Genomic DNA, 27,507 nt, shown 5'->3' on the forward strand with positions numbered 1-27,507 from the left:
TTTTTTAATAAGTTTGTTTTTTTTTTTTTTTTAACTTCCAGTACTGGATAATGAGAAACTCTGATTGCTTCTCTTTCTTTTTAGATGGACTAAAGATGCGTATGCTCCTCTTGCATATGTAAGATAGAAAATTGAAAATAGGCAAGCCCAAAGCAAGGCTTTAAGTCAGGAGGTCAGAAACCCCCGTGCTGATGAGTGTCTCAACTTGTAAGTGAATTGAAAACTGCCGTCATTTGTGAGGGATTTTTAAGAGTGTATTTGTAAACTTTTTGTTGATTTTTCTATAAGAAAATGTTACTTAAATTTCTCTTGCTTTCAACTGTTTGCTGTACGCTATGGGATTGTTAAATAATCTATTAGGAATTAAAAATACATGAATATTTGTTCTGTCAACCTGACACCAGCACCTATGAAACATTTTTGATACTGCCCTATCACTGGGCACTAACTTTAGCTGCAGTAACTTCTCTCCACTAATTTCTTTCATAAACTGCAACTGGCAAATGCTACATTTAGTTAAAAATTGCCACTCACCTACAACAACAGATTCATTTTATTCTATATTGTTCATAATTTACTTTCAAAATAAGCACAGGAAGGTGTTTGTGCTTCATTCTGTGTTTCCCTCTGCCCTCCCCTCCCAGTCTTTGTTTGATAAAAAGCATTTTTCACATGGAGAAAGTAAGCGTTTTTTTCTGCTGCTCTTTCACCCAGTTCTAAATGCTCCATATGGTAGGAGGGGTATTCTGTTTCTGAGTTAACACCACTCTACTGAAAAATAAGCAGCAGGTGGTGCTGTAAAGTTCCTGTTAAGTAGTTCAGGGAAAAGTAAAAGGAGAAAAAGAGAGTACTTAGTTGTTCAGAGCAGCAGGCACAATGTTCCAGCAAGCTTTTCAAGGATTAACCAAAAAAAAATACCCACCTGGGAATCAAACGGGGTCAAAGTACACAAATGACAGTCCCTGTATAAGCTATAAGATTGGCTGTGTGAGCAACAGCAAATGTTGAGAGACATTTTCTACTGTAACTTAACATTTAATGTTGCTTGACAGAGCAGTAAGGTGCCCAGGTAATTCCAGGTGTACTTTACACAAAAAGATGGTTATTAAAGGCATAGACCGGAAGATGGGACTTTTCAATACAGCTATACAGAATTTAGTATTTAGCTGATTCAAACGTGTTGGGTATTTAGGCAGCAAATGTTCTCAGCTCTTCAGTTTTGGTTTATTTGAATGCAGAAAAGTTGTGTTCTCTCTTCCCTGAAGCGGTTCAGGTAGGTGATCGGTACATGTCCACCCTGCTGAGAGAGCATGTGTTCTCGAGGCTGACAGGAACAGTACTTTGGAAAGCAATAAAATTCTGTTCAAATTCCTTGATATTATCAGACATGAGGACTTTACCAAGTGAGTGAGACACCACATCTCGTTTTCTTTATGCACTAAAGAATTATAGCACAAACGTGCCTCTTGCTGGCCTGCCCACCCTGAGCCTTGGCAGCACCCAGCCCCAGTAACGCTGATTTTGTGCTCTACAGACAGAGCTGTGCTGGGATTCCTCTTAAGCCAAGAAAATAAACCAAAACACCAAGAGGAGATTAAAAGTGTTGTCTACTTATTTTGTTTCTCTAGAATGGAGGCAGTATCAGCAAATGTCAATTGATGTTCAAGCATAAAGGGGAAGCTGAACATCTCAGAAAATGTTTCCATGTGAGCTTTCTCTAATTGTTTGACAGTGGTTTTTTGTTTTCGTCTATTTGTTTGTTCATCTATTGATTGAAAGTCCTGATCTGTTATCATTCTAGCGTCAGCTAGTTCTAGGACTATTTATCTGTATAATAGATAATTTCAGTTAAATATTACTTCTACTGTAATATAAGTAGTGTGGAATAACTTTCTGAAGCAGGTCCAGAAATGGAGTTAATTTGTGAGACAATTGTCTTCTTTCTGTTAGTCTCTCCCAGCCTTGGGACAGGTGAGGAATTTGCTCAGAATTTTATCACCATTGCTGGACCACTACCCAGCGAGTTAGTCAGTAGATTGTATCTGCAGAACCAAGTCCTGCCCAAGGAAGATGAGGGTCCTACCGTGGCTGAAGCAGACGGTTACCTGTGCCAACAAGATCTTGTGGCTCCTGCCCTGCCCCAGTACTTCTCCCAACTCCGTGAGCTCGGGGTGACACATTACAAACTCTTCCTGCCATGGGCACACATTCTGCCGACGGGGAATGCCAAGAAGCCGGATGAAGCTCAGGTGCAGTGCTACCGAGAGCTGCTCCAGGCCTTGGCTGCTGCAGACCTCAGGCCGGTGGTGGTTCTGCATCACCAGCGTGTCCCTGATGCTGTGGCCGCGCAAGCTGTGGGCGGGAAAGTCAACGCTTTTGCTGACCTCTTTGTGGAATATGCAGAGTTCAGCTTCCATGTTTTTGGGGACCTGGTTGACGTGTGGCTCACCTTCAGCGACCTGCCGGAGGTCCTGCAAAGCCTGCCCCATGAGGACCCCCGCGGCCGAGCCCAGGCGCTCGCTGCTGCTCATGGGAGAGCTTATACCAGCTACCACGAGAAATACTCGCCAGCAGGTAAGGAAAATGGGGAGGGGGATTTTTTGTATATGACTTTTTCACAAATATTTTGTGATGGAATCAAATGGCAACTGCTACATGCAGTTTCCTTCTGAATATGCTACCAGTGCTCTCAGAATTACATAGAAATCCTTGAGTAGCAGGTTCCTTGAAATCTCTTACTTGGTAGTTTAATGGTTTATTGATGATAGCATTTTACTTGAAATGACAGCCAAAATATTTGGGGATAATATATATGTGTATGTGTGCATATTTATATTTAATCTTTTAAGCATGAGGGAAGTATTAAATAGCCTCTGGTTAATTTAAGCAGCAGAAACTAGTACTTCAAATATTATACTACTTCTGTCTGCTTTTTCCCTATGGCCTCTTGTCTCTGTGCTCTTGGTTTAAAGACCAGCAGATGCCCCTCATGAACTGTGGTCTCATACTGGCCAAGCTCTTTCCACTGATGCCCAACAACAGGTTACGGGGCAACGGTCACAAATGGAAACACGAGAAGTTCCATGTGAATTGGTTGTAGAAATACTTTGAAGGTGCCAGAACCCTGGAAGTGGCACAGGAAGGACATGGACCTGTTGGAAAGGGCCCAGAGGAGCCACAGAAATGATCCGAGGGCTGGAACACCTCTGCTGGGAGGACAGGCTGAGAGAGTTGGGGTGTTCGGCTGGAGAAGAGAAGCTCTGGGAAGACCTTATTGCGGCCTTTCTGGACTTAAAAGAACTATGGGGACAGACTTTTTAGCAGGGCCTGTTGCAATAGGACAAGGGGTGATCGTTTTAGAGTTAAAGATGAGAGATTCAGGCTATACACGAGGAAGAAATTGTTTACGCTGAGTGTGGTGAGAGCCTGGCCCAGGTTGGCCAGAGAGGTGGTGAATGAACCATCCCTGGAGACATCCCAGGCCAGGCTGGATGAGGCTTTGAGCAACTTGAGCTGGTGAAGATGTCCCTGCTGGTGGCAGGGGTGGCACTGGGGGAGCTGGGAAGGGGCCTTCCAACCCAAACTGTTCTATGGTTCTGTGATTTGTCCTTAACAATAGACTCCCACTTCTTGTTTCAAGGTGGAAAGGTGTCCATTGCTTTAGGACTGGGTCATATCTTGGATAGTGCCTCATCAGAATTTCTTTCAGTTTCTCTTCAGGTAACACCTTAATAGAAATTATTTCCAAAATTATATACATTTGATTTAACTTGATTTTTTTGTACAGGATCAAATGACCTATTGCAAGTTATATCGAATTTTATCTAATGTACTGATTGACCAATTTGGTGAATTTTACTTCTGTGATTAGTTTGGTCATGTGAAGGTCACTGATTTTAAGAATGACTTCAGCATCCTTTCTTGTCTAGCAAGCAGCGATTAAGCTATACAGAGAAATATTTGCTCTAATAATGGCAATTTTAGCAATATACATGCTTTTATGAGAAGGCATATGCAAAAATGTACCTGTTGTTATTTTCTTTGCAAGTCTACTTAATATACCACCCAATTTAAAAAGATACTTTATTTTAAATAACAACTATAATAAAAATGGCTTATTATGTTAAAACACAGATGGAACTGTGCTAAAAGTGATCTGGCTGCATGGGGGTGACACACCACAAAAAGAACATAATCTCTACGATGATGTTGACCTCCTTTCTGGAAAGACCAAACCCTTTGTCAGTAGTTGTCTTCACCTGGGGGATGTTAATGTAGGATTTGGGGAACAAATAACAATGAAGGGTTTGGGCTTGTATTCACAAACCTTCAAAATCGAGTAATGGAGTAAGGAATGTTATAGGCACAATATTTCCAGGATATAAGCAAGTTGTGGTGTGCAGGGAGAGGAAAGATTTTGTATTAGACGACCTGAATAAGCCAGAAGAAAACTTTGGATGGAAAAATAAACTGAAAGCTTACCAATTTTTTTTCCAGCTTCACCCGCTGGTTTAATAAAAGAATGTTATCTCTTCCTTTGAACTTTTGACTTCTAGTGGGATAACGCTTACGGTTTGGAATGCCTAAAGATTTCAGAAGTGGACTTTCCCCAAAGGATTGTTGATAAGGAACAACATAGTTGCAAAGGTTTCTCTATCTGATTAATCATGGATTTCTTCAATCTTACTAATAAAAAATCAACTGTAAATCGTAAATAGTACCTCATATTCATAAAATACTCCCAGAATTTAATTTAGTTTTTTAGATTTTATTTTTTTGAGAAGGAGAGACACAAAATCCCATGAATTATCCAGTTTGTGTTCATTATGTTGTCAAGGGGTCCCATATAGCTGTATGACTTACTCCAGCAAAGTATCTTTATCAAACTTTTCAGAATTTTATATATATTTTAGCGCAATACTTGCAAAAAATACATTTTACTCTGGGGCTATTCTTTTCCTTTACTTGTTTCCAGGATTCAGTAGACTTTCTGTCTCTCAACCTTCAGTACTGTTGTGGAAATGAAACAGATTTCTACAAGAAGTTGAGTGAATTCCAGGTAACATTACTCACAGTGTTCAAATTATAGCAGCAGACAACAGACCATAAATAGAAGGGGAATTTCATGCTTCTTGATGCATGCCTAAACAGTTCTGATTTGCTGTGACAGCTCAGACAACAGCGACACTAGGGAACAGCTGCATACCGCTCACTCCTCTGTTGTTATTCTGTCTTTAAAACAGGTGTTCGAAAGTGCTGGAAAGGATCGTCTTGGTCAGTGCTCATTATTATGTATTAGTGCCTGGAATGGCACAATTATTTTGTCTGGGATTGAAAAACCTTCTCTCTCACACCTTGAGTGTTTGATAAGCTGTTGCCTGTACACTGAAAGACACCATTTTATTCTAGTGTGGGTTCTGCAGCTGTACTACCCAACTTCACAGCTCCTCACCAGCAGAGGCCGTGCTAGAAATGTCAGTGAATTTAGGATAGGATCACACAGCAGCAAAAATGTCAGTGATGTTATAGGCTGATACCTGGTATTAAACCCCTGGTAGTGAATTGCGTTCTTAAAATCCCTAAGACGAGTCATCCAGCAACTGAGCAGCACAATAAGGAGCTACCCCAGTGACCGATTCTCCTCAGGGTGCCACCATGCTGCAATTGCTCCAGAAATCTGGAGTGGGCCATTTATGGCAATGGATCCTTACCAAGTAACCTTTCAAAAAAAGACTTAGTCCCCTGTGCCTTTCCAATGATGGGTGGAACACTGAAGGTTTCTGGGGTTTGTGCTTTGATTTGCTTTGGGCTTTATTTTGGATCAGAGACAAATAGTAGGTGGTATTAAATGCTTACTCTGTTGGTTTATTACTTTAACTTTGAAGAACTTTATCGCCAATTCTCAGTCTTCTGAGTATTTCCCATTCTGTGTTAAAAGCACCAAACACCAAGAACATGGTTTTAGTAGCTGGCTGATGCTTCTTCTCATACAAGTCTCTGTTTTCTGGTTTTGCAGAATGTCTGGAAGGACGTAGAGATCTTGCTTTTCAGTCTAAAGTTCCTTGGTTGTGGTTCCATGGAGGAGAATCACTTCATACCAGTAGCGGCCATTGTCATAGGTGAATGACATATTTCAGGAAGGAGGAGAGTTTTTTTGCTAAGTTCTGAATGGCAAATTATAGAGGAAATTCAAATTCCAGTCCAGATCACTGCTATTAGATGAAATAATTTTATGGTTTCTTTCATAACCTTCTTGGAAAATGAGTGTTGAGGGAGTGGGAGTAGGAAATTTTCCCCAAAATTTCTGATAGTTTTTTAACATTTAATTGTAAATATCTAATAAAACCCCAACATATTGGATGTGAGAAAAATAGCTATTAGTTATGGAAAACACTTTGCTTCAAAAGGTGTTATTGTACGTACAGTAGTGTCACGCAGCCCGCGGCATCTAAGTTATGACTAAATCCATCGCTTATTGTTTGTTTGTTTTCAGCTATTAATAAAGAAAAGACACGTACAATTGGATATGATGTTAATGAATTCTTAGACTTCTCATCTTCTCGTGTTTTAAGGTACAGTTTTTCTCCCTTAAATCAGATACTATAATAAAGTGTTGTTCTTTAGAAGCCTATGCGTAGGCAGACAGAAGGCAATTTTAGTGGTTAAATCTGCTGTTAGTTCCTGAAAGGACTGGAGAATAATGCCTTTGTGCTGAGCCCTGTCTCTTGCTATTAGAGGCGATGGAATTTTCTCCCACCCTCTCATCTTTGGTTGCCCAGGTTGCACCTTCAAGCCAGTAGTAGCAAGTACATATTCCAATGCTCCTGTTCTTTTCAAGAGCAAAACAGTTAAAAATAAATACATAAAATAAAATAGAGGCTTTCCTAGGAGAGAAGCTAATTGTGCCTACAGAAATGTAAATGTCGTTGTGCCAGGTGATGCTGAGGATTAGAGGAGCAGGACTGGTTAGTTTTAGCTTCTCCCATGAAAACTCATGAGAGCAGTTGTAGCGTGTGAAAACGCTACACACTGCATGGATTTGGTTTGCACCTCTGACCCAGCTGTAGTGAATTATGAGAATCTACCTGCAAAGAAATGCATTAGGCATGTAGTTGTTGAGATGCTCTGCAGTTACCTCACTGCACTCTGCCTTCACCTGCGAGTTGGGTGGTAGTAGGTTGGACTGATCAGATGACAAAGAAATGGGACCCTACATGCCTGATGTCAGCTGAATGGGAAGCAAATGTTTCATCTGTCCTCCATGTTCACAAGTTTTGTGGCACTGGCATCCACCTTGGAGTTTGTAACTTGTTTTTTATTCTCTTTGCAGCAAAGCAAACACTCTGCAGGAGAACCCAGTTGCTGGTTTTGCCCCTCGCTCCTCCTATGAAACAGTTTGGGAAATGTTTGCCAAGCAGTCTGAACTGGAGAGGGATTCTTTTCTGCAAGATGTTTTCCCAAGTGGTTTCCTCTGGGGCACATCCACAGGTGCCTTTAACGTTGAAGGAGCTTGGGCAGAGGATGGGAAAGGAGAGAGCATTTGGGACCATTTTGGACATGCAGGTCATGTCTATATGAACCAAACAGCAGACGTGGCATGTGACAGCTACTATAAAACCAGCTATGACGTTTACCTACTTAGGGGTCTTCATCCCCAACTGTACAAATTTTCTGTATCCTGGCCTAGAATTTTCCCTGCTGGCACCAACGACACCATCAACTCCAAGGGTGTTGATTATTACAACCAATTAATTAACCGATTGCTGGACTCTAACATTGAGCCCATGGTGACTCTGTTCCACTGGGACCTCCCACAAGCTCTTCAGGTTCTTGGTGGCTGGCAGAATGACAGTATCATAGATGCTTTTGTAAACTACGCAGACTTCTGCTTTGCCACTTTTGGGGATCGAGTCAAGCTCTGGATTACTTTCCATGAGCCTTGGATGATTAGCTACGCTGGCTACGGCACCGGAGAGCATCCTCCAGGAATTGCTGACCCAGGAGTAGCATCTTACAAGGTAGGGATGCAGGAATAACTGGGATCCTGCAGCTGCCATGGTTGTGTCATTTTCCTCTGATGGTTCTGTACTTTAGCTATGTTTAAGCCTAATGTGGCCTCTGAGACAGCTATTTGCTTGTTGAATTTGTGATACTTGCAAAAAACTGGGGTAGTTAATGAATGCTAGATGTCATTGTTTTATTTTTCTATTCTGAAAGCCGGTGCTGGTGAAAAGCCAGATTCTTCTGCTTAATCCAAAACCTGCTGCGCTCTGGCTATGATTATTTGTTTTGTCAAGGTTTCTTCTTTTAGATGGAGATGACATTCTCACATGCCAATAATCTCAGTGCTTGAGGGTTCTTGTGCAAAGCAGTGTGACACGTATTCCTCTGCTCTCTGCCCGCAGGTGACTCACACGATTCTCAAGGCTCACGCCAAGGTCTGGCACCTGTATAATGACAGATACCGCTCCCAGCAACTGGGAAAGGTGGGGCTGGTGCTGAACTCAGACTGGGCTGAACCCAAGAATCCAACCAGCTCTGAGGACCTGAGGGCATCTGAGAGGTACCTGCAGTTCATGCTTGGCTGGTTTGCTCACCCGATATTTGTTAATGGTGATTACCCAGATGTGCTGAAGGCTCAGATCCAGGAGGTAAACCAGCAGTGCTCCACAACAGTTGCACAGCTGCCGCTGTTCACAGAAGAGGAGAAGTCCTGGCTGAAAGGGACTGCAGATTTTTTCGGCCTTTCCCATTACACTTCCCGCCTGGTCAGTGCTGTGACTAACGGGACCTGCACACCAGGCTATGAGAGCATCGGGAACTTCTCCGTGCATGTAGACCCTTCTTGGCCACAGTCTGCCTCTTCTTGGATCCATGTTGTCCCTTGGGGATTAAGGCGGCTGCTGAAGTTTGTGTCTCAGGAATATACAGGGGCAAAGATCCCAATTTACATCGCAGGAAATGGTATGCCAACAGAGGACACGGGGGATCTTATTAATGATACTCTGCGAGTGGATTTTTTCCGCCGGTACATCAATGAGGCTCTAAAAGGTATGGAGATGTTTTTTTTTCTTAATAACGGCAACAAGTTATTGTATCACTTCTGCGGTGATTAGCTTTGAAACATCACCACTTGTGCAGTGATATGAGGTCAGCTGCCTGTTGTGTATGTAGGGTGACCTCATGTACTTCAGCCTGTCTGGTGTCCAGATATGGAACTCTCTGTTCTGTTTAGATGTGGGAATAGGTTTTCTGTATATATGGATGAATGTAGCCTGGACCCTAACGTCTGTCTCTCTGTGAGAACAGTGTTTATATACATTGGCCCCCTGAAGATGATTTGCTGGAGGCAGACTGTTAGCTATAGAGATCTCACCGATCAGGACTGAATGATGGCTTTACTGATTAAGCAAATCTAGCTAACAGCATCCTGTAATGTTTCAGGATAGGATTTTTAGGGAGATATTTATATTTCAGTCATTTTCTGCAAGGTTCAAGGTATGCTCTTGTCTTTGCAAACTGCTTATCAATTGTCTTTAAAATAATATTAGTGCCTGAAGTTCCAGACAGGTATAGAGATTTGAGAATTCAAATACAGATTTGACTGTTCTGCTAAAAGAAACTCTCTTACGTTCAAGGAAGATAGGCAAGCACTAAATCCAGGTAATGTTTCAGTCCAACTATAGAGCGCTATGTACTTAAATTGATGAATTCTGCTTGAAAATAAGAACACAGGGAAAGGGATACTAGTGGCACAAATGCCCTCTACTCAAATATCTCTTGACTAGTATTTGTTTTCTTATGCATTTTAGCCACTAAGCATTTGACCAGTGCTGACTGCTTTTCTTGCCGGATACTCTAATTGTCTGGGTGGAGGCGGTTTGCCTAAAAGACCATATGTAGATGTTTGGCTTATTACACTGTTACCTCAGTTGTGGTGCTTATGTTGTGCTGTGCTGCATTCAGAAAATGAATAACAGTGTCTTCTACTGTTTCTGCGACAGCGGTAAAACTAGACACAGTTGATGTTCGGTCATACATTGCTCGATCCCTGGTTGATGGCTTTGAAGGCCCCCTGGGGTATAGCCTAAAATTTGGGCTACATCATGTGAATTTTGAAGATAGCAACAGACCAAGGACTCCCAAGGCATCTGCTTATTTCTATTCTAGTGTCATTGCAAATAATGGTTTTCCACCCGAAGTCTTGGAGAGGTTTTCTACACCAGCGGTATTTGACCTCCCCACACCATCAAAGTTGCCGAATTTACCAGCATCAGAAGTTCCCTCCAAGGCAAAAGTTGTCTGGCAGAAGTTTTCATCTCAAACGGACTTTGAAAGGGACATGTACTTTTACGGGACGTTCCCTGAGGACTTTACCTGGGGTGTGTCTTCTTCTGCCTACCAGATAGAGGGAGGCTGGGATGCTGATGGCAAAGGACCCAGTATTTGGGATAACTTCACCCATGTCCCGGGGAATATAGAGAACAATGACACTGGAGATATAGCTTGTGACAGCTACAACAAAGTGGAGGAAGATATTTACCTGCTGAGAGCCTTAGGAGTAAAGAACTATCATTTTTCTCTGTCCTGGTCTCGAATTTTCCCCAGTGGAAGGAACGATTCAATAAACAGCCATGGAGTTGACTACTATAACCGTCTCATTAATGGACTGGTTGCAAACAACATCACTCCAATTGTCACTCTGTACCACTGGGACCTGCCACAAGCTCTCCAGGACATTGGTGGCTGGGAGAACAGCGCACTCATCGACCTGTTTGATAGTTTTGCGGATTTCTGTTTCCAGACCTTTGGGGACAGGGTGAAGTTCTGGATCACGATCAGTGAACCCCAAGTCGTCGCTTGGATTGGCTACGGCACTGGGGCATTCCCACCCAACGTCAACGACCCTGGCACTGCTCCCTACAGGGTTGCCCACATCTTACTGAAAGCTCACGCCAGGGTCTACCACACATACGATGACAAATACAGAGCGAGTCAGGGAGGGATCATTGCTCTGTGTCCCAACATCGACTGGGTTGAGCCGGAGACACCAAGTGACCCCAGGCACATCGAAGCTGCAGACAGGCACCTGCAGTTTTTGGTGGGGTGGTTTACACACCCGATTTTCAAAAATGGGGACTACCCTGAGGTCATGAAGTGGAAAGTTGGGAACAGGAGTGAGCTACAGAACCTGCCATCATCGCGCCTTCCGGTTTTCACGGCAGAGGAGCGTGAATACATCAGGGGTACAGCAGATGTTTTCTGCTTCAACACCTACACCTCCAAAATTGTAACCCATGCAACGACTCGGTTGAGGCCCTTCTCTTATGAGTATGACCAGGAAGTTTCAACAAAGGTTGACAGCTCCTGGCCTTCGTCAGCTATTGCTGACCATCGTGCTGTGGCCTGGGGGATGAGGAGGGTACTGAACTGGATCAAAGAAGAATACGGAAATCCCCCAATATACATAATGGAGAATGGGGTGGGGATAAAGACCACATCAGACGTTGATGACAATGCCAGGATATTTTACTACAAAACATACATTGATGAAGCTCTCAAAGGTACCAGTGTTTGTTCTGTTGGTGTTATGTGTCTCCTCTCTAGATTTCTGGTTACTTTGAAATACCTTTGTCTTTAAATATTCTTAACACAGTATAAAGGTAGTGTTTCTTTCTATGATCTCCTTTGCATGGCCCTTTGTGCTTTGCATCCTCCAACTATGAAGAGTCTCTTAATGATCTTTGTTGACCAGCATCAGCTTTATGAAGTTAGAAATGTGTGTGTTCTTACATGTGAATTGCTTGTGGTTCATTTAATGTGTGATTATACAATTGATGCTCTTCCGTTTTGTTATGTTTTTTCAGCCTACAAGTTGGATGGTGTTAATCTGCGAGGATACAATGCTTGGTCTTTTATGGATAACTTTGAATGGCTGCAAGGTTATGAGCCAAGATTTGGATTGCACCAGGTTGATTTTGACAATCCAAACAGGCCAAGAACTCCGAAACGCTCTGCTATGTACTATGCAGAAATCATCCGCAATAATGGCATCCCACTGCCAAAAGAAGATGAATTTTTATACGGAGAGTTTCCAAAAAACTTTTCGTGGAGTGTAGCAACTGCAGCCTATCAGGTTAGGAAACTGAGACCAACTCTTTAAGTAACTGCAGACACTTAATTCATTTTGAATGAGACATCTACAGCTTTTGTAACATCAGGTTTTACTGTTACTGAGAGATGGTGTAAGAACCACAGTAAAAGAGAGGAACATGGAGATGTTTAAGGGTATAATTACACCACAGGAACTGAGACAGCAGCATGGGCTTCACAAGAGTCAGCCAACATGAACTGAAACAATGCCTGTTCTGTGACATTGTACTTTTCTAATATGTCTTGAGGCCTAAGAAGTCTTAGTAATTTGGTACAGCATAAACATTGCTATTTCTGGTCTTAAGCTGGTAAGTCAAAATATTGTGTGGTGCCACAAAGACTAAAAGGCTAAATTCTTTGCTAAGCCAAGACCTAAAATTGTTTACCCATGATTTTCCCCTCTACCTCATCTTCAATTACAGATTGAGGGAGGATGGAGAGCAGATGGAAAAGGACTCAGCATTTGGGACCAATTTGCTCACACTCCCTTGAGAATCAGCAATGATGACACTGGAGATGTAACTTGTGACAGCTACCACAAGATAGAGGAGGATGTGGAAATACTGAAAAACCTCAAGGTGTCTCACTATCGCTTTTCAATCTCCTGGTCCCGCATTCTCCCAGATGGGACCACCAGGTACATCAATGAAATGGGACTGAACTACTATGAAAGGCTTATCGATGCTCTTCTGGCAGCTAACATTATGCCTCAGGTAACTAAACCCAGTAACTTTTAGGTAACTGGTGATGGTTTTTGGTAAAAGCTTCATTCTTTTGTTAAAAGCTTCATCTTCACTATCAGGCAGACCTGAGAAGCAGCGTGATTTCCTCATGTTCTAAAGACACAGAAACACTGGCAAAAAGGTATTTTATTTGCGTGCACGAGTGATCACTACAAACACACACAGTTAGGAGCAAGTAGCTGCAGATCGAAGCACGCTTTCTTTATGTTCATAAACGAGGCTGAGTTACTGTCCATATTTCTGAAAGTGAGTGACTGATTGAGTCTCTTTTCTTGCTGTCTTTCCCCACAGGTAACTCTCTATCATTGGGACCTCCCGCAGGCACTGCAGAACATTGGTGGATGGGAGAATGATACTATAGTTCAGAGATTTAAGGAATATGCTGAGCTCCTCTTCCAGAGACTTGGAGATAAAGTGAAATTTTGGATAACCCTCAATGAACCGTACAACACTGCATATTGTGGCTATGGCGTTGGCATAGCTGCTCCAGGTAAGACCCCTGGCAATAACCTCAGTGCCGTCACGCACGGTGGGCACAACTCCGGTTTGTGCTGCAGGCAGAGGAGGTGTAAGGTAGAGCAAGGAAGATGCGTGGTGGGGATAAATGGGGTTTGGACTGATGTGGGGTGGTGAACAGGCCCTTCTTTCATTTTACCTGACCCCTTCAAGACATCCTCCTTCTTCCCTCCTCTGCAACCTCTGGATTACACTTGCTGCCTGGAGCAGACCCCATTTCCAGACCAGCTGCAGGGACTAGAGGGCTGAGCTCTGCTGTAGGGTAAAGGCAGAGGAAGGGAAGGGGAGGGGAGGGGAGGGGAGGGATGTGAGCTGGCCTGAACACACAGCTTTCTGCTCTCCATGCCAGCAGCAGCAGCCTGTTGCCAAGGCTGGCAGCCCTGCACAGGCAGAGAGGGCTGAGCCAGCCCCTGTTCCACTGCAGGGGGAGGAGGGAGTGATGTGGGGTCCTGCCCACTGCAGCTGCACCTTCAGCTGTCTCTGCTGAAGCAGTGATTGCAGCCCAGGCTGGGCCTGAAGGCACCAAGTGCTGCCAGTTTATTCATTTACCAGCGGGTAGTTCTGCATGTCCTGGGTATTGTGTTAACCTGGGAAGAAACCACTGAGAAACTGGTAACTGCTGCTCCACTGCCTGTGCTGTCCCTGTCTCTGCAGGCGTCTCTATCCGGCCAGGCCGAGCCCCTTACATAGTGGGACACAACTTACTAAAGGCCCATGCAGAAGCTTGGCACCTCTACAATGAGACCTACCGTGCAAAACAAGGAGGACTGATCTCCCTCACCATCAACTCTGAATGGGCAGAACCGAGGAACCCACACAACCAGGAGGACATTGATTCTGCCAGACGATATTTGCAGGTACAGAGACATCTGGTCACAGCTCTCCCTGCTGCTCCTGTGTTTGTTCATGGTGACACCCCCATCCTGGGTGCTGGAGATGCCCAAAGCCCAGGTCAGCATCTTGCCACACCAGCATGAAAGGAAAGGGTGAGCCAGAGGCACCACTGCAAGGAAATGTGTCACCCCCATCTGGTGGCTGATCAAGTATGCAACAGAAATGAGACAAAGTACGATAGCAGTGCTAAAAGCTTATTAAATTTGCTGCTGTTAAATGAGCATCCCTGCATATCTCCGTGTGCCTCTTCGTTACAATTTCATGTACTAGCTATAAGCAGCGCATGAAAGAGAAATGGTTAAATCCCTTATTTTGATACATAATTTAGCTTTCTCTTTTATTTCCTGGCTTAGTTTTTGCTAGGTTGGTTTGCTCATCCCGTTTTCAAAAATGGCGATTACAGCGAAGTGATGAAAACGAGGATCAGGGAGCGCAGTCTGGCTCAGGGTCTGAGCCAGTCCCGGTAAGAGCCTGGGCACACTTCTGCTTTTGTTGTACTTGCTGTGTTGAATCCTGCTTTTCTCAAAGTGCTAAATTTCAATGATTTTGTTGCCATGTTTGCTGTAAAAATCTTAGAGTACTCTCACACAAAAAGTCTAGATTACATTTTGCCTGTTCCCTGTCTCTACATCCCTTGCAAACTAAACTTAGTAATATAACATATCTTTGGGGTATTAAGTTGGTGTCTTAGAATGACATAGGAAAAGATCTGCATTAGACACAGTGCTTTATCTGACTGTGGTATATTAAATGTGTTTTAACTGTTCTTAAAACAATGTCCTGAACTCGGGCACGGAGAACTCATTGGTCCCTCTGAACTATGTTTCTTGTTTTCCATTCCCATTAATTATTCTTAACCCCGTTGTGCTAGCAGTGCTCCATCATGAGTGTTCTCCCTTTTCATACCCTTTTTAGTTGCATATAAGGAAAGAACTTTTTATCCCCTCTTCACTCTAATAGCCGTTTAATGGGACATCATAGTAAATCTGGGGCTATGCCTGATCATTCTGCTCTGAAAATGTGAAAGACCACTTGTCAGGAAGAGTCAGTGTATGCTCTGCAGCAAAGGCAGGTCTCTTCAAAATTTAAGTTATGCTTTTATGTGTGCCTAAAGCACTTGCATTCTTGAGAACTTCTTTCTGACACTGTTTTTTCTCTGGTAGTTGCAAGTTCACTGTGTGTTGCTTTATGAGCTAACATGTCCAAGCATCTCCTGTCCTCACTCTAAGACTGCAAACTCTCAAGCATCACCAAATTGCCTGCATTTTCAGCAGGGGTTGCCTGTGGACCTAATTCCCAGAGCAATTTTCTCCCACTTCTAGCTAAAAGTGACCCAAAACCTCACTGCTTACTTCACAGCACCCTGTGGATGTCCCTGAGTCCATTTCTTACTCTGTGCAGGGCTGCAGATCCCAAAGGGGGATGTTCTTCTCTGAGGAGACCTCCCTTTTAAAGGGGACCGAGCACTTTGGGATTCAATGGTGGAGTCCACAGACAGAGCCTAGTTCTCAGTTTCTCCTGGGTTTTCTCATGTTCCTCCAGAAGGCTCATGGTACCTCCCCAAGTGCTTGTGGTGCTGGTACCAGGGATACCAGTGTTACACTGAGTGTGTTCGCAATGTGGATCTCAGGGAAAAAGCTCAGAAGTTTTTATTGTTTCCTGTGTAGAAAATGGAGTTTGAGACACCCCTGTAGGTACTTCTGCTGTGACCTACCAAGTACTACTGCTGCCACAAAGAGAAGAGCTCCTCTTCCTTCTGTTTTCAAGGGCATGTAGTGATAGGACAAGAGGTAGTGGCTTTAAACCAAAATAGTGGAGATTTAGATGAGATACAAGAAGAAATTCTTCCCCATGAGGATGCTGAGGCCCTGGCACAGGCTGCACAGAGCAGCTGTGGACGCCCCATCCCTGGAAGTGTCCAAGGCTGGTTGGACGGAGCTTTGAGTGACCTGGGCTAGTGGAAGGCGTCCCTGCCCATGGCAGGGGTTGGAACCAGATGTATCAGGTCCCTTCCAACCCAAACCATTCTATGAATCTATTTGTAGCAGACACCTGCTCCCCTGCAGCTGTGAGCACACCTGGCACAGATGGCTGCTGCACCTTCGGTTTCTGCAAGCAGGGGTAGGGTGTTGTGAGGGGGCTCGTGACAGCTCCCCTGAGTGGGGACAGGAGCCCTGGTTGTCCCTGGCACCATTTCATGCTTCCCTCTGCCATTGCTGGTCATGTTCTTGGAGGATGGTGGTGTGAGACAGGTCACTCGTCAGTCTAGCAAGAGATTAGTTTAGTTTATACAACAGGACTGGGGAGGAATTAGAAGCAAAAGAAGGGAAAATCCTGAGAAAATGTATATATTCGGGGGGTTTATGCTTGTCTCTGTTTTCTGTTGCAGACTTCCAGAATTTACTGAAAGTGAAAAGCAAAGAATTAAAGGCACATATGACTACTTTGGTCTAAACCATTATACTACAGTTTTAACGTACAACTTAAAGTATCCTGCTGGCGTTCTGTCGTATGACTCTGACAGGTAAGAGATGAATGTAAATTATTGGTCAAGTGAAATATGCACACCTGGAACCTGAGCCAACTTTCTGGTGCTGTTATTTTCACAGAAGTCCAGCATCAGCCCTTTTTTTACAGACCTGATGATAAATACAAATGTTTAGAAGAGAACAAAGAAAATTAGAGGATCTACTAAGGGAAGGAATCTGCACTTTTGATCTCCCAATGGTGTGGGATAAGCTGTAAACAGTATTTATTGTATTTCCTACACCTAATCTGCAGTTCAAACTGCTAGATTATCATGGTTTATGGACACTGCTCCATTTGCCGTTAAACAGTTGTTAGTTCCCTCACCACAGTGGGTAAATGTATGTTCAAAGCCTAAATAGCCAAATCGCTTCATGGTTAAGTATACACAAGTCAAGATTTTTATTTAGACACCAATGTCTTCCACAGCTTCAGAAGGTAAACAACAGGAGCTTACCAGTTTTTCCGATGAGAATTAAGGTAATGGTGGGACCACACACGGGGGTGAATATTGGCTGTTTTCCAAAACAATTTCACAGAGAGTATCTGGAATGACTATAACTTCCCTTTGCTGCTGCATCCTGGCCACTGTGGTTTTAGCCTGTAGGACACTGGGCTCAGTCTTGCATTCCTGGACATAGGTATAAATGGCAATTTTGTGTTGCTTAGGCACTGCATTAAAAGGCAAACAGTAGAATTCATGTCAAAGGACAAGGATTAGGAGCTAACATTGGGTACTCACCCATAGTTGATTTAATATGATTGTAAAGTAAGAATCTGATTGTAAAGTATGAGAAGTGTTTTCTAGAGGCCTGTGAGCACCAGCACCACCTCTGCCCACTGTTCTTCCATCAGTTTGGCACAACATCACCGCTGTGGGCACTTGGGACTGGGCCCTTGAGTGATGTGTCCTCCTCTTCCTCCTCCGCAGGGGTGTAGCTTCAGTAGCCGACCGCAGCTGGCTGAACTCTGGTTCCCTCTGGCTAAAGGTGACACCCTTCGGTTTCCGAAAGATCCTGAGATGGATCAAGGAAGAGTACAACAACCCTCCGATCTACGTGACCGAAAATGGCATCTCGGAAAGGGGAGCCTTCGACTTCAATGACACTTGGCGAATGCATTACCATCGGAGCTACGTTAATGAAGCACTGAAAGGTAGGAATGATTTCAATCTAATCATCCGCATCGCTAGAGAGCAGTAGTGTCTCACCACAAAACTGACACGTAGAAAGCAAGTTGTGAGGAGCTAGAAGTGTGCAAGTCACACGTGCATATGGGTTTACTCTGCGTCCAGTGCTGAGAACTTTCGGGTTTAGCAGAAACTGGCCTCAGACAGGCAGGACTTTGCAGGTAAAGGTGATCTAAAGGAAGAACAGGCCCTCGGTTTAGTGAGGTAACTGCAGTGTCCTTGTAGAGCTGTTTGGTAGCAGAAGGTTCCGCTACTTGATGGGTTAACGGTTATGAACAGCTATTTTGACTTTAGTTTGACTACGGCTGTGTCTAAAGACTGCATCTTTAAAAAAAAGAAAAAAACAAAACCAAAAAGACCAAGGCACCCAAAACCAGAAACCCCCAGCCCAAACTGGTTTCAATTACAGCCGTGGTCAAGCAGCATCAGCGAAGAGCACTTTCAGTTTGCTTCATTTCAGCTCAGTGCTCATTTACTGCCTCTTAGCAGTGGAGCCCCACAAGCCTTTGTTGAAGCAATGGATGCATGTTGATGGTGTTTCTTCTCTGTTCCTAAACCTTTGTTTATTGGACAAAAGCTTTGATTTTTGGAGCAGGGACAAGGCCTCTCCAGCACTGGCAGGCTGACTGGTTGCTCATTAGCTGTAGCTTGGCAGCTGAACTACCTCAAAGCAGCTGAGCTAAAGCAACACGTGAGAGAACTGGGAATGGGGAGGTGGTGACACCAGTGAGGCCAAAGCAGCACTAACCTCCCTGTGCTTGGACCCCGATGACTGTGTAAGGTTCCCCAGCACCTTTGTGCCGCTGCTGGCGTCATGGCGACACCTCCTGTTGCACACCTAACCTGTTCTCTCTGCTCCTGGTGACAGCTGTGGTGCTTGACGGGGTTGATTTAAGAGGCTACACCGCGTGGACGCTGATGGACAACTTCGAGTGGGCAGTGGGCTTTGACGAAAGGTTTGGGTTCTACCACGTGAATTTCACAGACCCCGAGCTGCCGCGGCGCCCTAAGGCATCTGCCAGGTTTTACGCACAGATCATAAGCTGCAATGGATTTCCAGACCCAGCAACGGGCCCACATTCCTGCCTGCAACTGGAGCCTGAAGGTAAGTGGTGCAGCAGAAATCGTGTTTGGGTCTATGTCTGATTCTAACCTCAAAAGATTTACATAATCTGTGCTCTTTAAAGATACCACCATTTTCTGCAATATTTTTTGGGGGGTTCCAGTAGTGCACTAATCATCAGTTTTTGTTATGACTGAAGGCCTACAGGTAGAGTTATGTCCGTTTTGCATGCAAAAGCAGAACAACTTAAAGTGTGTGTAATAGCACCTCAATACATGCCTGTCCCAAAAATACAGCAAGAAAGTTATTCCATTCTACTTTTCTCTGACTAACAGAACTACACCCATTCCATTCCCACATCAATTTTTTTTTTAACAATTCTGAATACTTTATACAGATCAGTATTTTGAGTAAGCATTTGGAAATACTGATTCTTTTCGTCATTTACATTCTCTGAACTAGAGGAGTACAGTGAACAGCAACCATTGTTAGTGTGGGTGGGTTAAATAATCCTTCTAATCAGCTTTTTGGGGTGACCATGTGTAGCAGAGAACACTTGCCTCTCCCCTAGTCTCAGGTGTTTTAGTATTGCCTTCTTTTTTGAAGTCTTCTCCCCTCAGTTGTGCCTTTACCCCGAGCTAGAATTGTGTCAGTCACTGATCCTACAGCATTACGGCTGCTGCCAGAGCACGGCCCAGCGACGCTGGCAGAGTGTGGAGGCAGGACCCAGCACATATGTACAGGAAAATGTTCACCCAGGCTCCGCACTAACACTTCCTTATTGTTTTCCCACTGACAGTGACACCAACAGATAGGACCCCGGGACTGGCTGCCAGTACACATTTTTTGGGACTAGATTTAACATCACAAAGTGCAGAAATAGCGCTGTATGTGCTTTTTGCCCTTTCTGCAGTTGGAGCACTGGGCTTGGCTCTTCTTGGATATAAATATGGAAAATTATCCAAAAGATCCCGTAAACGATCGCACATGGAACTTAGTCGAATGTAAAGTTTCTACTTGGAAAAGAACCCTAGTGCTTGTGCTACTGCCACTTTCTGTCTTGCCTTCATTTCATTGCTTGCTTACCAACTTTAAAATACAAAATAATGTTTTTTTCTGTTAAGGGTCTGTTTTAAATCAATAGTTGCTGGGGACAAAAGTAAAATTGTTTGTTTCTATCCATGTAAAGATTCTGAACTTGAACTTTGATCTGTTCTTGTGTCATCCTCTCCCCCACGTGATGTTGGATGATGTGGCAGCCCCCAGCAGCTCTACTGTGTCTTAAGTGTTTTTAGAACAAGTCTGTGTCTGTACTGCTGAGAACAGGTCTAAGAGAATGTACTGTTCTATTGTAGCTACTGTACAGATTGGGTTTTTCCCTTGCCTTTATTTCATATACAGTCTTCTTTAGCATTCTGTACCGTACATTATTAAAAAAAATAAGACAGAAGTGGCCTCAGTACTGCCTTTGCATTTGAACAGAGTGCGATATTTAATTAAATCTCCTTGGGCTTGGAAGCAGCACTGAACGCCTGTAATATTCAGGTCTCTGAGATGCTCAACTACTTGGTGGGACGAGGGAAGGTCCTTCCTCCAAAATAAAATCTTCCAGGCTCTCATATAGCAGCCCCCTGCTAACAACATTTCCATTTTAGTGATAAAGACCCATCTTTTTTATTTCCTGGACCCAAAGCACTATTTAAGTATGAACAAGTCCTGCATTTAAACTAGAACAATAAGGTTGTATGCTATACTTTAAATTTCAGTGTATTATGTTAACTGCTTGCTTCCTTGTGACACAAATACTTCAGAAGAACTTCACAAGAGAAGATAGGTGGTTTTTTTTTCTGGAAAATAGTTTATTGAGTGCTTGGGGAATTAAAAACTACAAGGTTTTGCTTGCAGTTGCAGAAGCAAAAAAAAAAAGTTAAATTAGTTACCTGATTCGCTACGTATAGTTCTTCTGAAACCCTCATTTTAATCAGTCATTGCCTACCATGACCTTTATATTAATATCTGGCCCTTAAATTTATGTAGCAGAATATTTATATATTAAAAAGTGCTTTCTGTGGCAGTAGGTAATGATTATGAAAGCAGATGGAGATTTTCAATCTGTCTAGGTCTCAGCTACACCCACTTGATTTTTCTGACCTAGGTGACTTTATTCCATACTCCGTGCAGGAATAAGAATTAATTCAATCAGTGTAAAATAAGCCCCACTTGTCCAGAAGCTTCAGTTGTCTTAGATCAAATAAGAAACAACAACAAAAAAAAGCCAGACAGTGATTATTGCAGTTAATCAAAACTACATTTGTTGTGTAGAATTTCCATTCCAAGTATTGTTTTCATCTTCTCCATCATCTTGAGTCCTCAGTCTATATATTTTGCCTTCTTTTTTGAAGTCTTCTCCCCGCTTCTCCACCACTCGTTTCCTGACTGCTTGCCTAGGTTACAAATGACAGTGAGCTTTGACAGTTTCCTTGGTAATAATTACACGAGAGAAGCAAATGCAATAAATGCAAATCATGCATCCTTCCTTCTCTTATCCCCAGTAAGAGTTTTCTTCAGCCCTTTGTTTCCTAGGAGGGAACACCCATCTTAGTTTGTCTGACTGCTAAATGACAAATGTTAACTGAATCCCGTTTCCCCTGGAAAGCATCTGTCATTGCGCCAACACGCAGCTGCTTCACATCAAACAGCCTCGCAGCTCTCCTGGTACAGCACATCTCTCATTTTCTGGGGAATACAAAACCTTAACTGCCAAGATCAGACCTAAGTTCCTCGAGTTTCTTGCACAAACACACCATAATATTTCAAAATGTTTACCTTCCAAATAGTATCAGCTCAAGAGAAGCCCACAGTTGTAGCTACAGCTGAATTCCCTATTCATACCTGTCTGCAAGATGATGCTTTTTCTACTTTGTAATTGGAAATTGAAGCAAATAGTAAGGATCTTGCTTAATCACACGTGTAAAAAAACCAAGAAATCCTAGCGAGAGCTGTCATGCAGTTTACCAGCCACCAGGTTATCCCTTTGAACCAGACGGAAGGGTGGTGGCCAGAAACTCCAAGGAGAAGGCAGCAGTTCCCTGCTACAAGACAAAACCAACCCATCAAGCAGTGTGAGGAATAGCTCTGATTACCTGCTTTGCTCAACGCCGCTGGATGCCGAAGGATTTGGATGGTCTTGCTGATGAGCTGGTCTCACGTTAGACTGTGAGGGGGGTGGACTCGTGAAGAGGAAGTTGCTAATAAATCTCCAGACTGCTAAGAGGGGATACAGTATTGTACCCAAGAACTTCCACAGGTCACCGCCTGAAGACTGAACAACAGAAGTAGCAGGTCTTCCCGCCTGGGCATCAACACACAAAGAAAAAGTGTCAGATATTCAAGTCAGGCTCTTGCAGACAGAGTATTTCATACATAATTTAGAGGCAGCTCAGCAGACACAAGAGAACACCTTTGGTTACACATTAGACAAGTATCTATCTATGTCACCATTTATCTGTTTCAGAAACAGTCGTCCCCCAAATTGATGCTGACAAAACTTAAAGTAATTTTGCAATCTGTCTCAGACACAGAAAAGACCAGAATTCAAGCCAAATATTATCATGGCCAACCCACAGCAGATATACCACTACAGTACTGCTGTCTGCAAGGAAACAAAAAGCAAACAAACCAAAACCCAACACCTACCGGCAGCAACACTACTGAAGCACTGGGTGCTAACTCTAGCTCCAGTAATTTCTTCCCATAATCTTCTTTGGTAAACTCCCTCCTGGGAAACATTGTCGCCAAGGAAAAATTGCCATAAGCATTACCAACCGTCTGTGAAAATTTAAAGAAAACATTTTATTTATAACTGTCAGCTTTCAAACAACTGCAGATTCGCCAGTTGAGAATACCTCACCATACTGACCCAAGAGTTCTATAACAAATTGTCAATCATCTTCATATAGAGAAATGAAGGATTTTTCACACCCTACTATCTCTAACTAATGTAGTATATTAGTAGTACAAAGGCAGTTAGTGGCACTGGAGAAGGCTGCTAGCAAAACCCATCTCAAATCAACAAAAAGAAAAGCAGTTGATGACAATTTGACCATGATTAACAACTAGTTGATGCTGCAGCAAGTTGTAATCAGCATGTAGCTAAGGAAAAGGAAACACCAGTTTACCTGTGCAGCAAACTGCCTTGCTTCTTCCAGCCGTGCTTCAGATGGGAACTGGTTAGTAAAGGAGGATCCATCCGGGAGGCGGAACTGAATCCTGGCTATTGCACTGCAGGACACGTACGGGGGTCAGTCAGCACATGAACAGTTACAGACAAACGCTCCTGGGGCTTTGGCTTGGCAGTATTGAAGAGAAAGACACTCGTCCTACTTATGGCACTGCAGATGGGTTATAAGTTTGGATCCAGAGTTGATAACCAACTGCTTATATATCATAATGCATCTTCACTGCTTTTTATCAAAGACTAATCACCGTTCAAATAAGGTACTGAAATTAATCATGTAAAAAATGAATACATGAAGGAAATATAAACCATACGTATTTTGTGTATCCTGTATTACTTTTGTTCTTTTTTCAAGAGGTTGTACTATGAGGACACAGACATTTAAGCTAGTTTGGCAAGTAATTCTATATTCAGCTAACTATGGCCTAGCATTACTGTTCGAGCTTCAGCACCAGCACAGGTGGCTCCCCCTGTACTCACCCTCTGTCAGGGGCAGCACCAGATGCACAGTGGCTCCACAACTCCGCCTAAGGTCTCTAAAGGTTAGAATATTTCTGAAAACAGCAGTGTTGAGCCCAGCAGGAGACAGCTCTGGCAGGACCGGCTGATGAGCCCGACCACGCCTTGCTGAATCCAACAAATGGCACACACGGCAGAAAGGGTGGGCACCGTGCTCCCCGGCACAGTTCTGACATCGGCTAGTCATTATTTATCACATTCCCCACCTAGCCACATTATACCTGGTATTTAAATCCAAGATGAGACAGAAAAAGCTCTTATCTAATTAACACACAATGAAAGGTGGTTAGAGTTTCATGATCAGGAATGTCAAAAGGATGAAAGTTATCAGAGAACATAACTATGTAAATAGCTACAAATAAAAGAGAAAGCCAGCTTTTTATGTCACTACTTAAACAGTTCAACATGGCATCAATTAATAGATTAGATGTATATTAAATATCTTTAAAAGTTCACATAAAGTTTCTTTACTTCTCTCCCCAAAAATATCCACTGCTTCGAGACCAACTCACCTTCGCTCCTTCTGAGATGCTTCTTTTCTGGCCTCTATTTCAGTCTGTTTAGCCTGAAGAGCTGCAGCTTTCGCAGCTTCTGCTTCTTCCTTTGATTTTGCAAAGCGAGCTGCTCTCTCAGCACGATCCTGTGAACGGACCAAACAGAAACCTTAATCTTTACCGTAAATTATACTTGATATTTATTACAACAGCGAGCTATGATCTGTGCTCAGCACCCAACTACACAGATATAAGCGGGCCAGATGGAGAAGAGACAGGAAAGCTGCAAAGAATTATTCACTGTCAAGCTGCACCATCTCGTGTCATTAGCCAAGATGACACACTTCTCAATGAGTCACTTCATGCAAATAATTGTTAATAGATGTTCTTCACATGCAAGTTTAACACTCCAGTGAAGGCAAAGGGAAAAATCTTCTGACAAGTTAAACAATTACAGTTCTAATTGTTCCAGGCCAAAACATAATGATAAGGAGGGATTTCAGTTGTCATGAACTGTTTACATCCATACATGTACACACATATACACAAACTTAGAAAATAATCCTCGCTACCATTTTGAGATCAGTGTTCTGCATGTTCCAAAATTAAATATTCCCTATGTTTCTGTTACAGAACTATGCTTAAATCGCAATTAATATTTATGTTTAAATGACAACTCTCCTCTGGACTCAAGCAACAGAAAAGTTGGTGTGTTCACTCAGATAGAAAAGATCATCATGAATATGAAAGCAGCAGCTTAATTTTATAGACAGGAAATGCTACATGAGCCCCAAACATGTAAATTGTTACAACAGAAAGCCATGGGACTACAAGCAGGAAAAGGGACAATCTTTCAAAGTTTCAACAAATGAGAAAATGTATCTTTTTAGCACAGGGGCGGCCCTTGGGAGAGAAGCAGCAAGCCGTCTTCCAAAACCAAAACTTTACCATTGCAATCTGTTGTCTTATCCGCTCCCGAGCAGCTCTCTCTTCTGCCTTTTCTCTGTTCCTTTCCTCTAACATACGTTTTGTCAATTCTTCTTCCTGTCGTCTTTTGTACTCCAACATTTCTTTACCAGTTTTTCTCCGTTCAATTTCTTTCTTAATTTCTCTCTGAATAAACAGCAGAGATATAAAAGTTGGACCACAAAATTGCCTTGGGCAAGAGTAAGACAAGATTTAAGTACGTTTGTTTAAAAAGGAATTAAGCATTTATTCAAGAAAGATTATTAAAAAAACCTGCAAGCAGTTTTACATTTGTATTACCTGTTCTTCTTCTTTCCTTTTCTCTTCTCGTCTTTCTTCAAGCTTTTTTGTTACTCTGAATTTAAGAATGAAGTAAAAAGTCTTAAAATTGCGGTTATTATTAACATTTTAAAATTTTAATGAAGCATTTGCAAAATACAGGAGAACGGAACACATGAAAATGAACATGAACTGTAGCACCACACTAACACCTCGAGTAACACATGGGTGTATCATCCATAAAAAGAAGAGGTGATGATTCACCACCATGTTTCCAACTTTTACTGGAGCTCTAACATATTCCTTCTGTCCTTTTCCACTCAGTAAATGAAAAATCTTCCATCTTCCTGTTGAGCCACCTTGTAAGACATACAATAAGCAATACTATTTATCGTCTGCAGTAACAGAACACTGAATCTCAATCTCTTCTTAGCTATTTAAGCCATCTGGTTTCTTCTGCGCATCACTTCCTAAAACGGAGAGGAAATAATACATAGCGCTGACATAGATGCACATGCGCCTGTCTCACTTATCCAGAAAGGTGCCTTAGAATAAGAACTGACTTAAAAAACTGTCATTTACAACATATTTTAAGTCTGGGGAGAAGGTAGGCATGAGCAAACAACACAAGAAGTTGTATAATCAGGAAAATGTTGTTCATACGGTAGTGGTTTGCTTTTCAAAAAGAAAACAGTAATTACTACAGAGCTTTGCCTCTTTTTTTCCCCTGAAAGGAATGCTGTAGATACATGCAAATATGGTATAATTTAAGATTAATGCATCTTTTAAAAAATAACTTTGGTATTTATGGTGAAATATCAACTACATTTTCTTATCAGTAGTACATAGAAATTCTACTCGTTGTTCAACATCTTTCAAAGAAAAATTAAATATGGAAAAGATTTAAAATATATTTTAGCAGTATAAATAATCTGACTTAGTAAGTATCTGTTACTGATTTTAGGTAGGATACTGCAAATAGTATCAGTCTTACAGATGCTAAAAAATGAGTTTAGACACTCAATCTTTTGTTGAAAAACAATCAATTTAATGAATGAACCAGGTGCTTCTGGTTACCATACTTTAAAATACTAGAACTAGCATTGCTCAGACCTCATTACTGATCAAAACAGCCTAAGAATAGGATTCTTCTGGATTTTTCAATACACCCACACTACAGTCATCAAATAGACGAGAAAGAACTAGGATGGCATCTCTGTACAAAACCAAGGTTAGTGCTTCATTACCCCAGTTTCAAATGCTTTCAGTTCAATGTTTTGACTCCTTCAAAATTTTTGCAAACATATTGTCTGTATTCAAGTTATATCAAAGGAGAACATTTTCGGTTTTCCAGATTACTCTTTTCTTTCAGAGTCCATGAAAAATGAGATCAATTTAAAAGCTGTTTTTGTATTGACTCTAGTATTGTCACAGACATCTAAAGGAAAATAAGACCACATAAATGTTTGCCAAATGATAAATGAAAAAGCACCAAAAATCCTGCAATTAAGCCTGTTTGTTCAAAAAACAAAACCCAACCCAAACCAACAAAACCACTTTCTGAGAAACAAATACAATGCATTGGGAAGTCTGGAAAAGATTTACCTTTCTACTCTGAGTGCAAGGTCATTCGCAGGCTGAGCATCACTCACTTGCTCATCTGAAGATTTAGTCGCTTCTAGGTTTGCTGGACCTGAATTTGCTCCATCTTCAAGTGGTTTACAAGAAAATAATGCATAAAAGAAAAATAAAAGGTACACTTCTTAACACAGAAGATTATTATACTCCTTGTTAGCCATAGTTTGCAGCAAATAACATATCTCAAAGAGATACAAGGCTCTGCTATTTAGACTCTCCACGCAGCCTCCCCCCCTTCCCATCTGGTTTCAGGTTACTAACCCAAATGAGCATTCTCAATTGAATCTTAT

At 42.5% G+C, this 27,507-nt stretch overlaps 2 protein-coding genes across 3 annotated transcripts in view; one reads left to right on the top strand and one right to left on the bottom strand.

The window, feature by feature from the left end:
• On the top strand, nucleotides 1-21,249 carry LCT (lactase). The gene is made up of 17 exons (XM_065840616.2): nucleotides 1-2,574; nucleotides 3,641-3,720; nucleotides 4,976-5,059; nucleotides 6,017-6,119; nucleotides 6,494-6,572; nucleotides 7,331-8,018; nucleotides 8,406-9,051; nucleotides 10,005-11,564; nucleotides 11,868-12,136; nucleotides 12,576-12,866; nucleotides 13,188-13,386; nucleotides 14,067-14,269; nucleotides 14,660-14,769; nucleotides 16,696-16,830; nucleotides 17,764-17,987; nucleotides 18,890-19,126; nucleotides 19,884-21,249. Exons 1-17 carry the CDS (start codon nucleotides 1,911-1,913, stop codon nucleotides 20,090-20,092), a joined length of 5,781 nt encoding a protein of 1,926 aa, XP_065696688.1. The 5' UTR covers nucleotides 1-1,910; the 3' UTR covers nucleotides 20,093-21,249.
• The window catches only part of UBXN4 (UBX domain protein 4), a 15,801-nt gene continuing 9,213 nt past the window's right edge, over nucleotides 20,920-27,507 (bottom strand). For both annotated transcript variants that reach the window (XM_071810747.1, XM_065840617.2), the window contains 8 exons: nucleotides 27,185-27,287; nucleotides 25,601-25,655; nucleotides 25,283-25,447; nucleotides 24,353-24,480; nucleotides 23,263-23,365; nucleotides 22,781-22,912; nucleotides 22,228-22,436; nucleotides 20,920-21,528 (listed from right to left, as the gene is read on the bottom strand). In XM_071810747.1, the coding sequence (XP_071666848.1) occupies nucleotides 21,390-21,528; nucleotides 22,228-22,436; nucleotides 22,781-22,912; nucleotides 23,263-23,365; nucleotides 24,353-24,480; nucleotides 25,283-25,447; nucleotides 25,601-25,655; nucleotides 27,185-27,287 (1,034 nt within the window). In that variant the 3' untranslated portion in view covers nucleotides 20,920-21,389. The remainder of the gene's footprint in view (nucleotides 21,529-22,227; nucleotides 22,437-22,780; nucleotides 22,913-23,262; nucleotides 23,366-24,352; nucleotides 24,481-25,282; nucleotides 25,448-25,600; nucleotides 25,656-27,184; nucleotides 27,288-27,507) is intronic.

This window comes from Patagioenas fasciata, chromosome 7 (assembly GCF_037038585.1).
Source record: "Patagioenas fasciata isolate bPatFas1 chromosome 7, bPatFas1.hap1, whole genome shotgun sequence".
NCBI lineage: Eukaryota > Metazoa > Chordata > Aves > Columbiformes > Columbidae > Patagioenas > Patagioenas fasciata.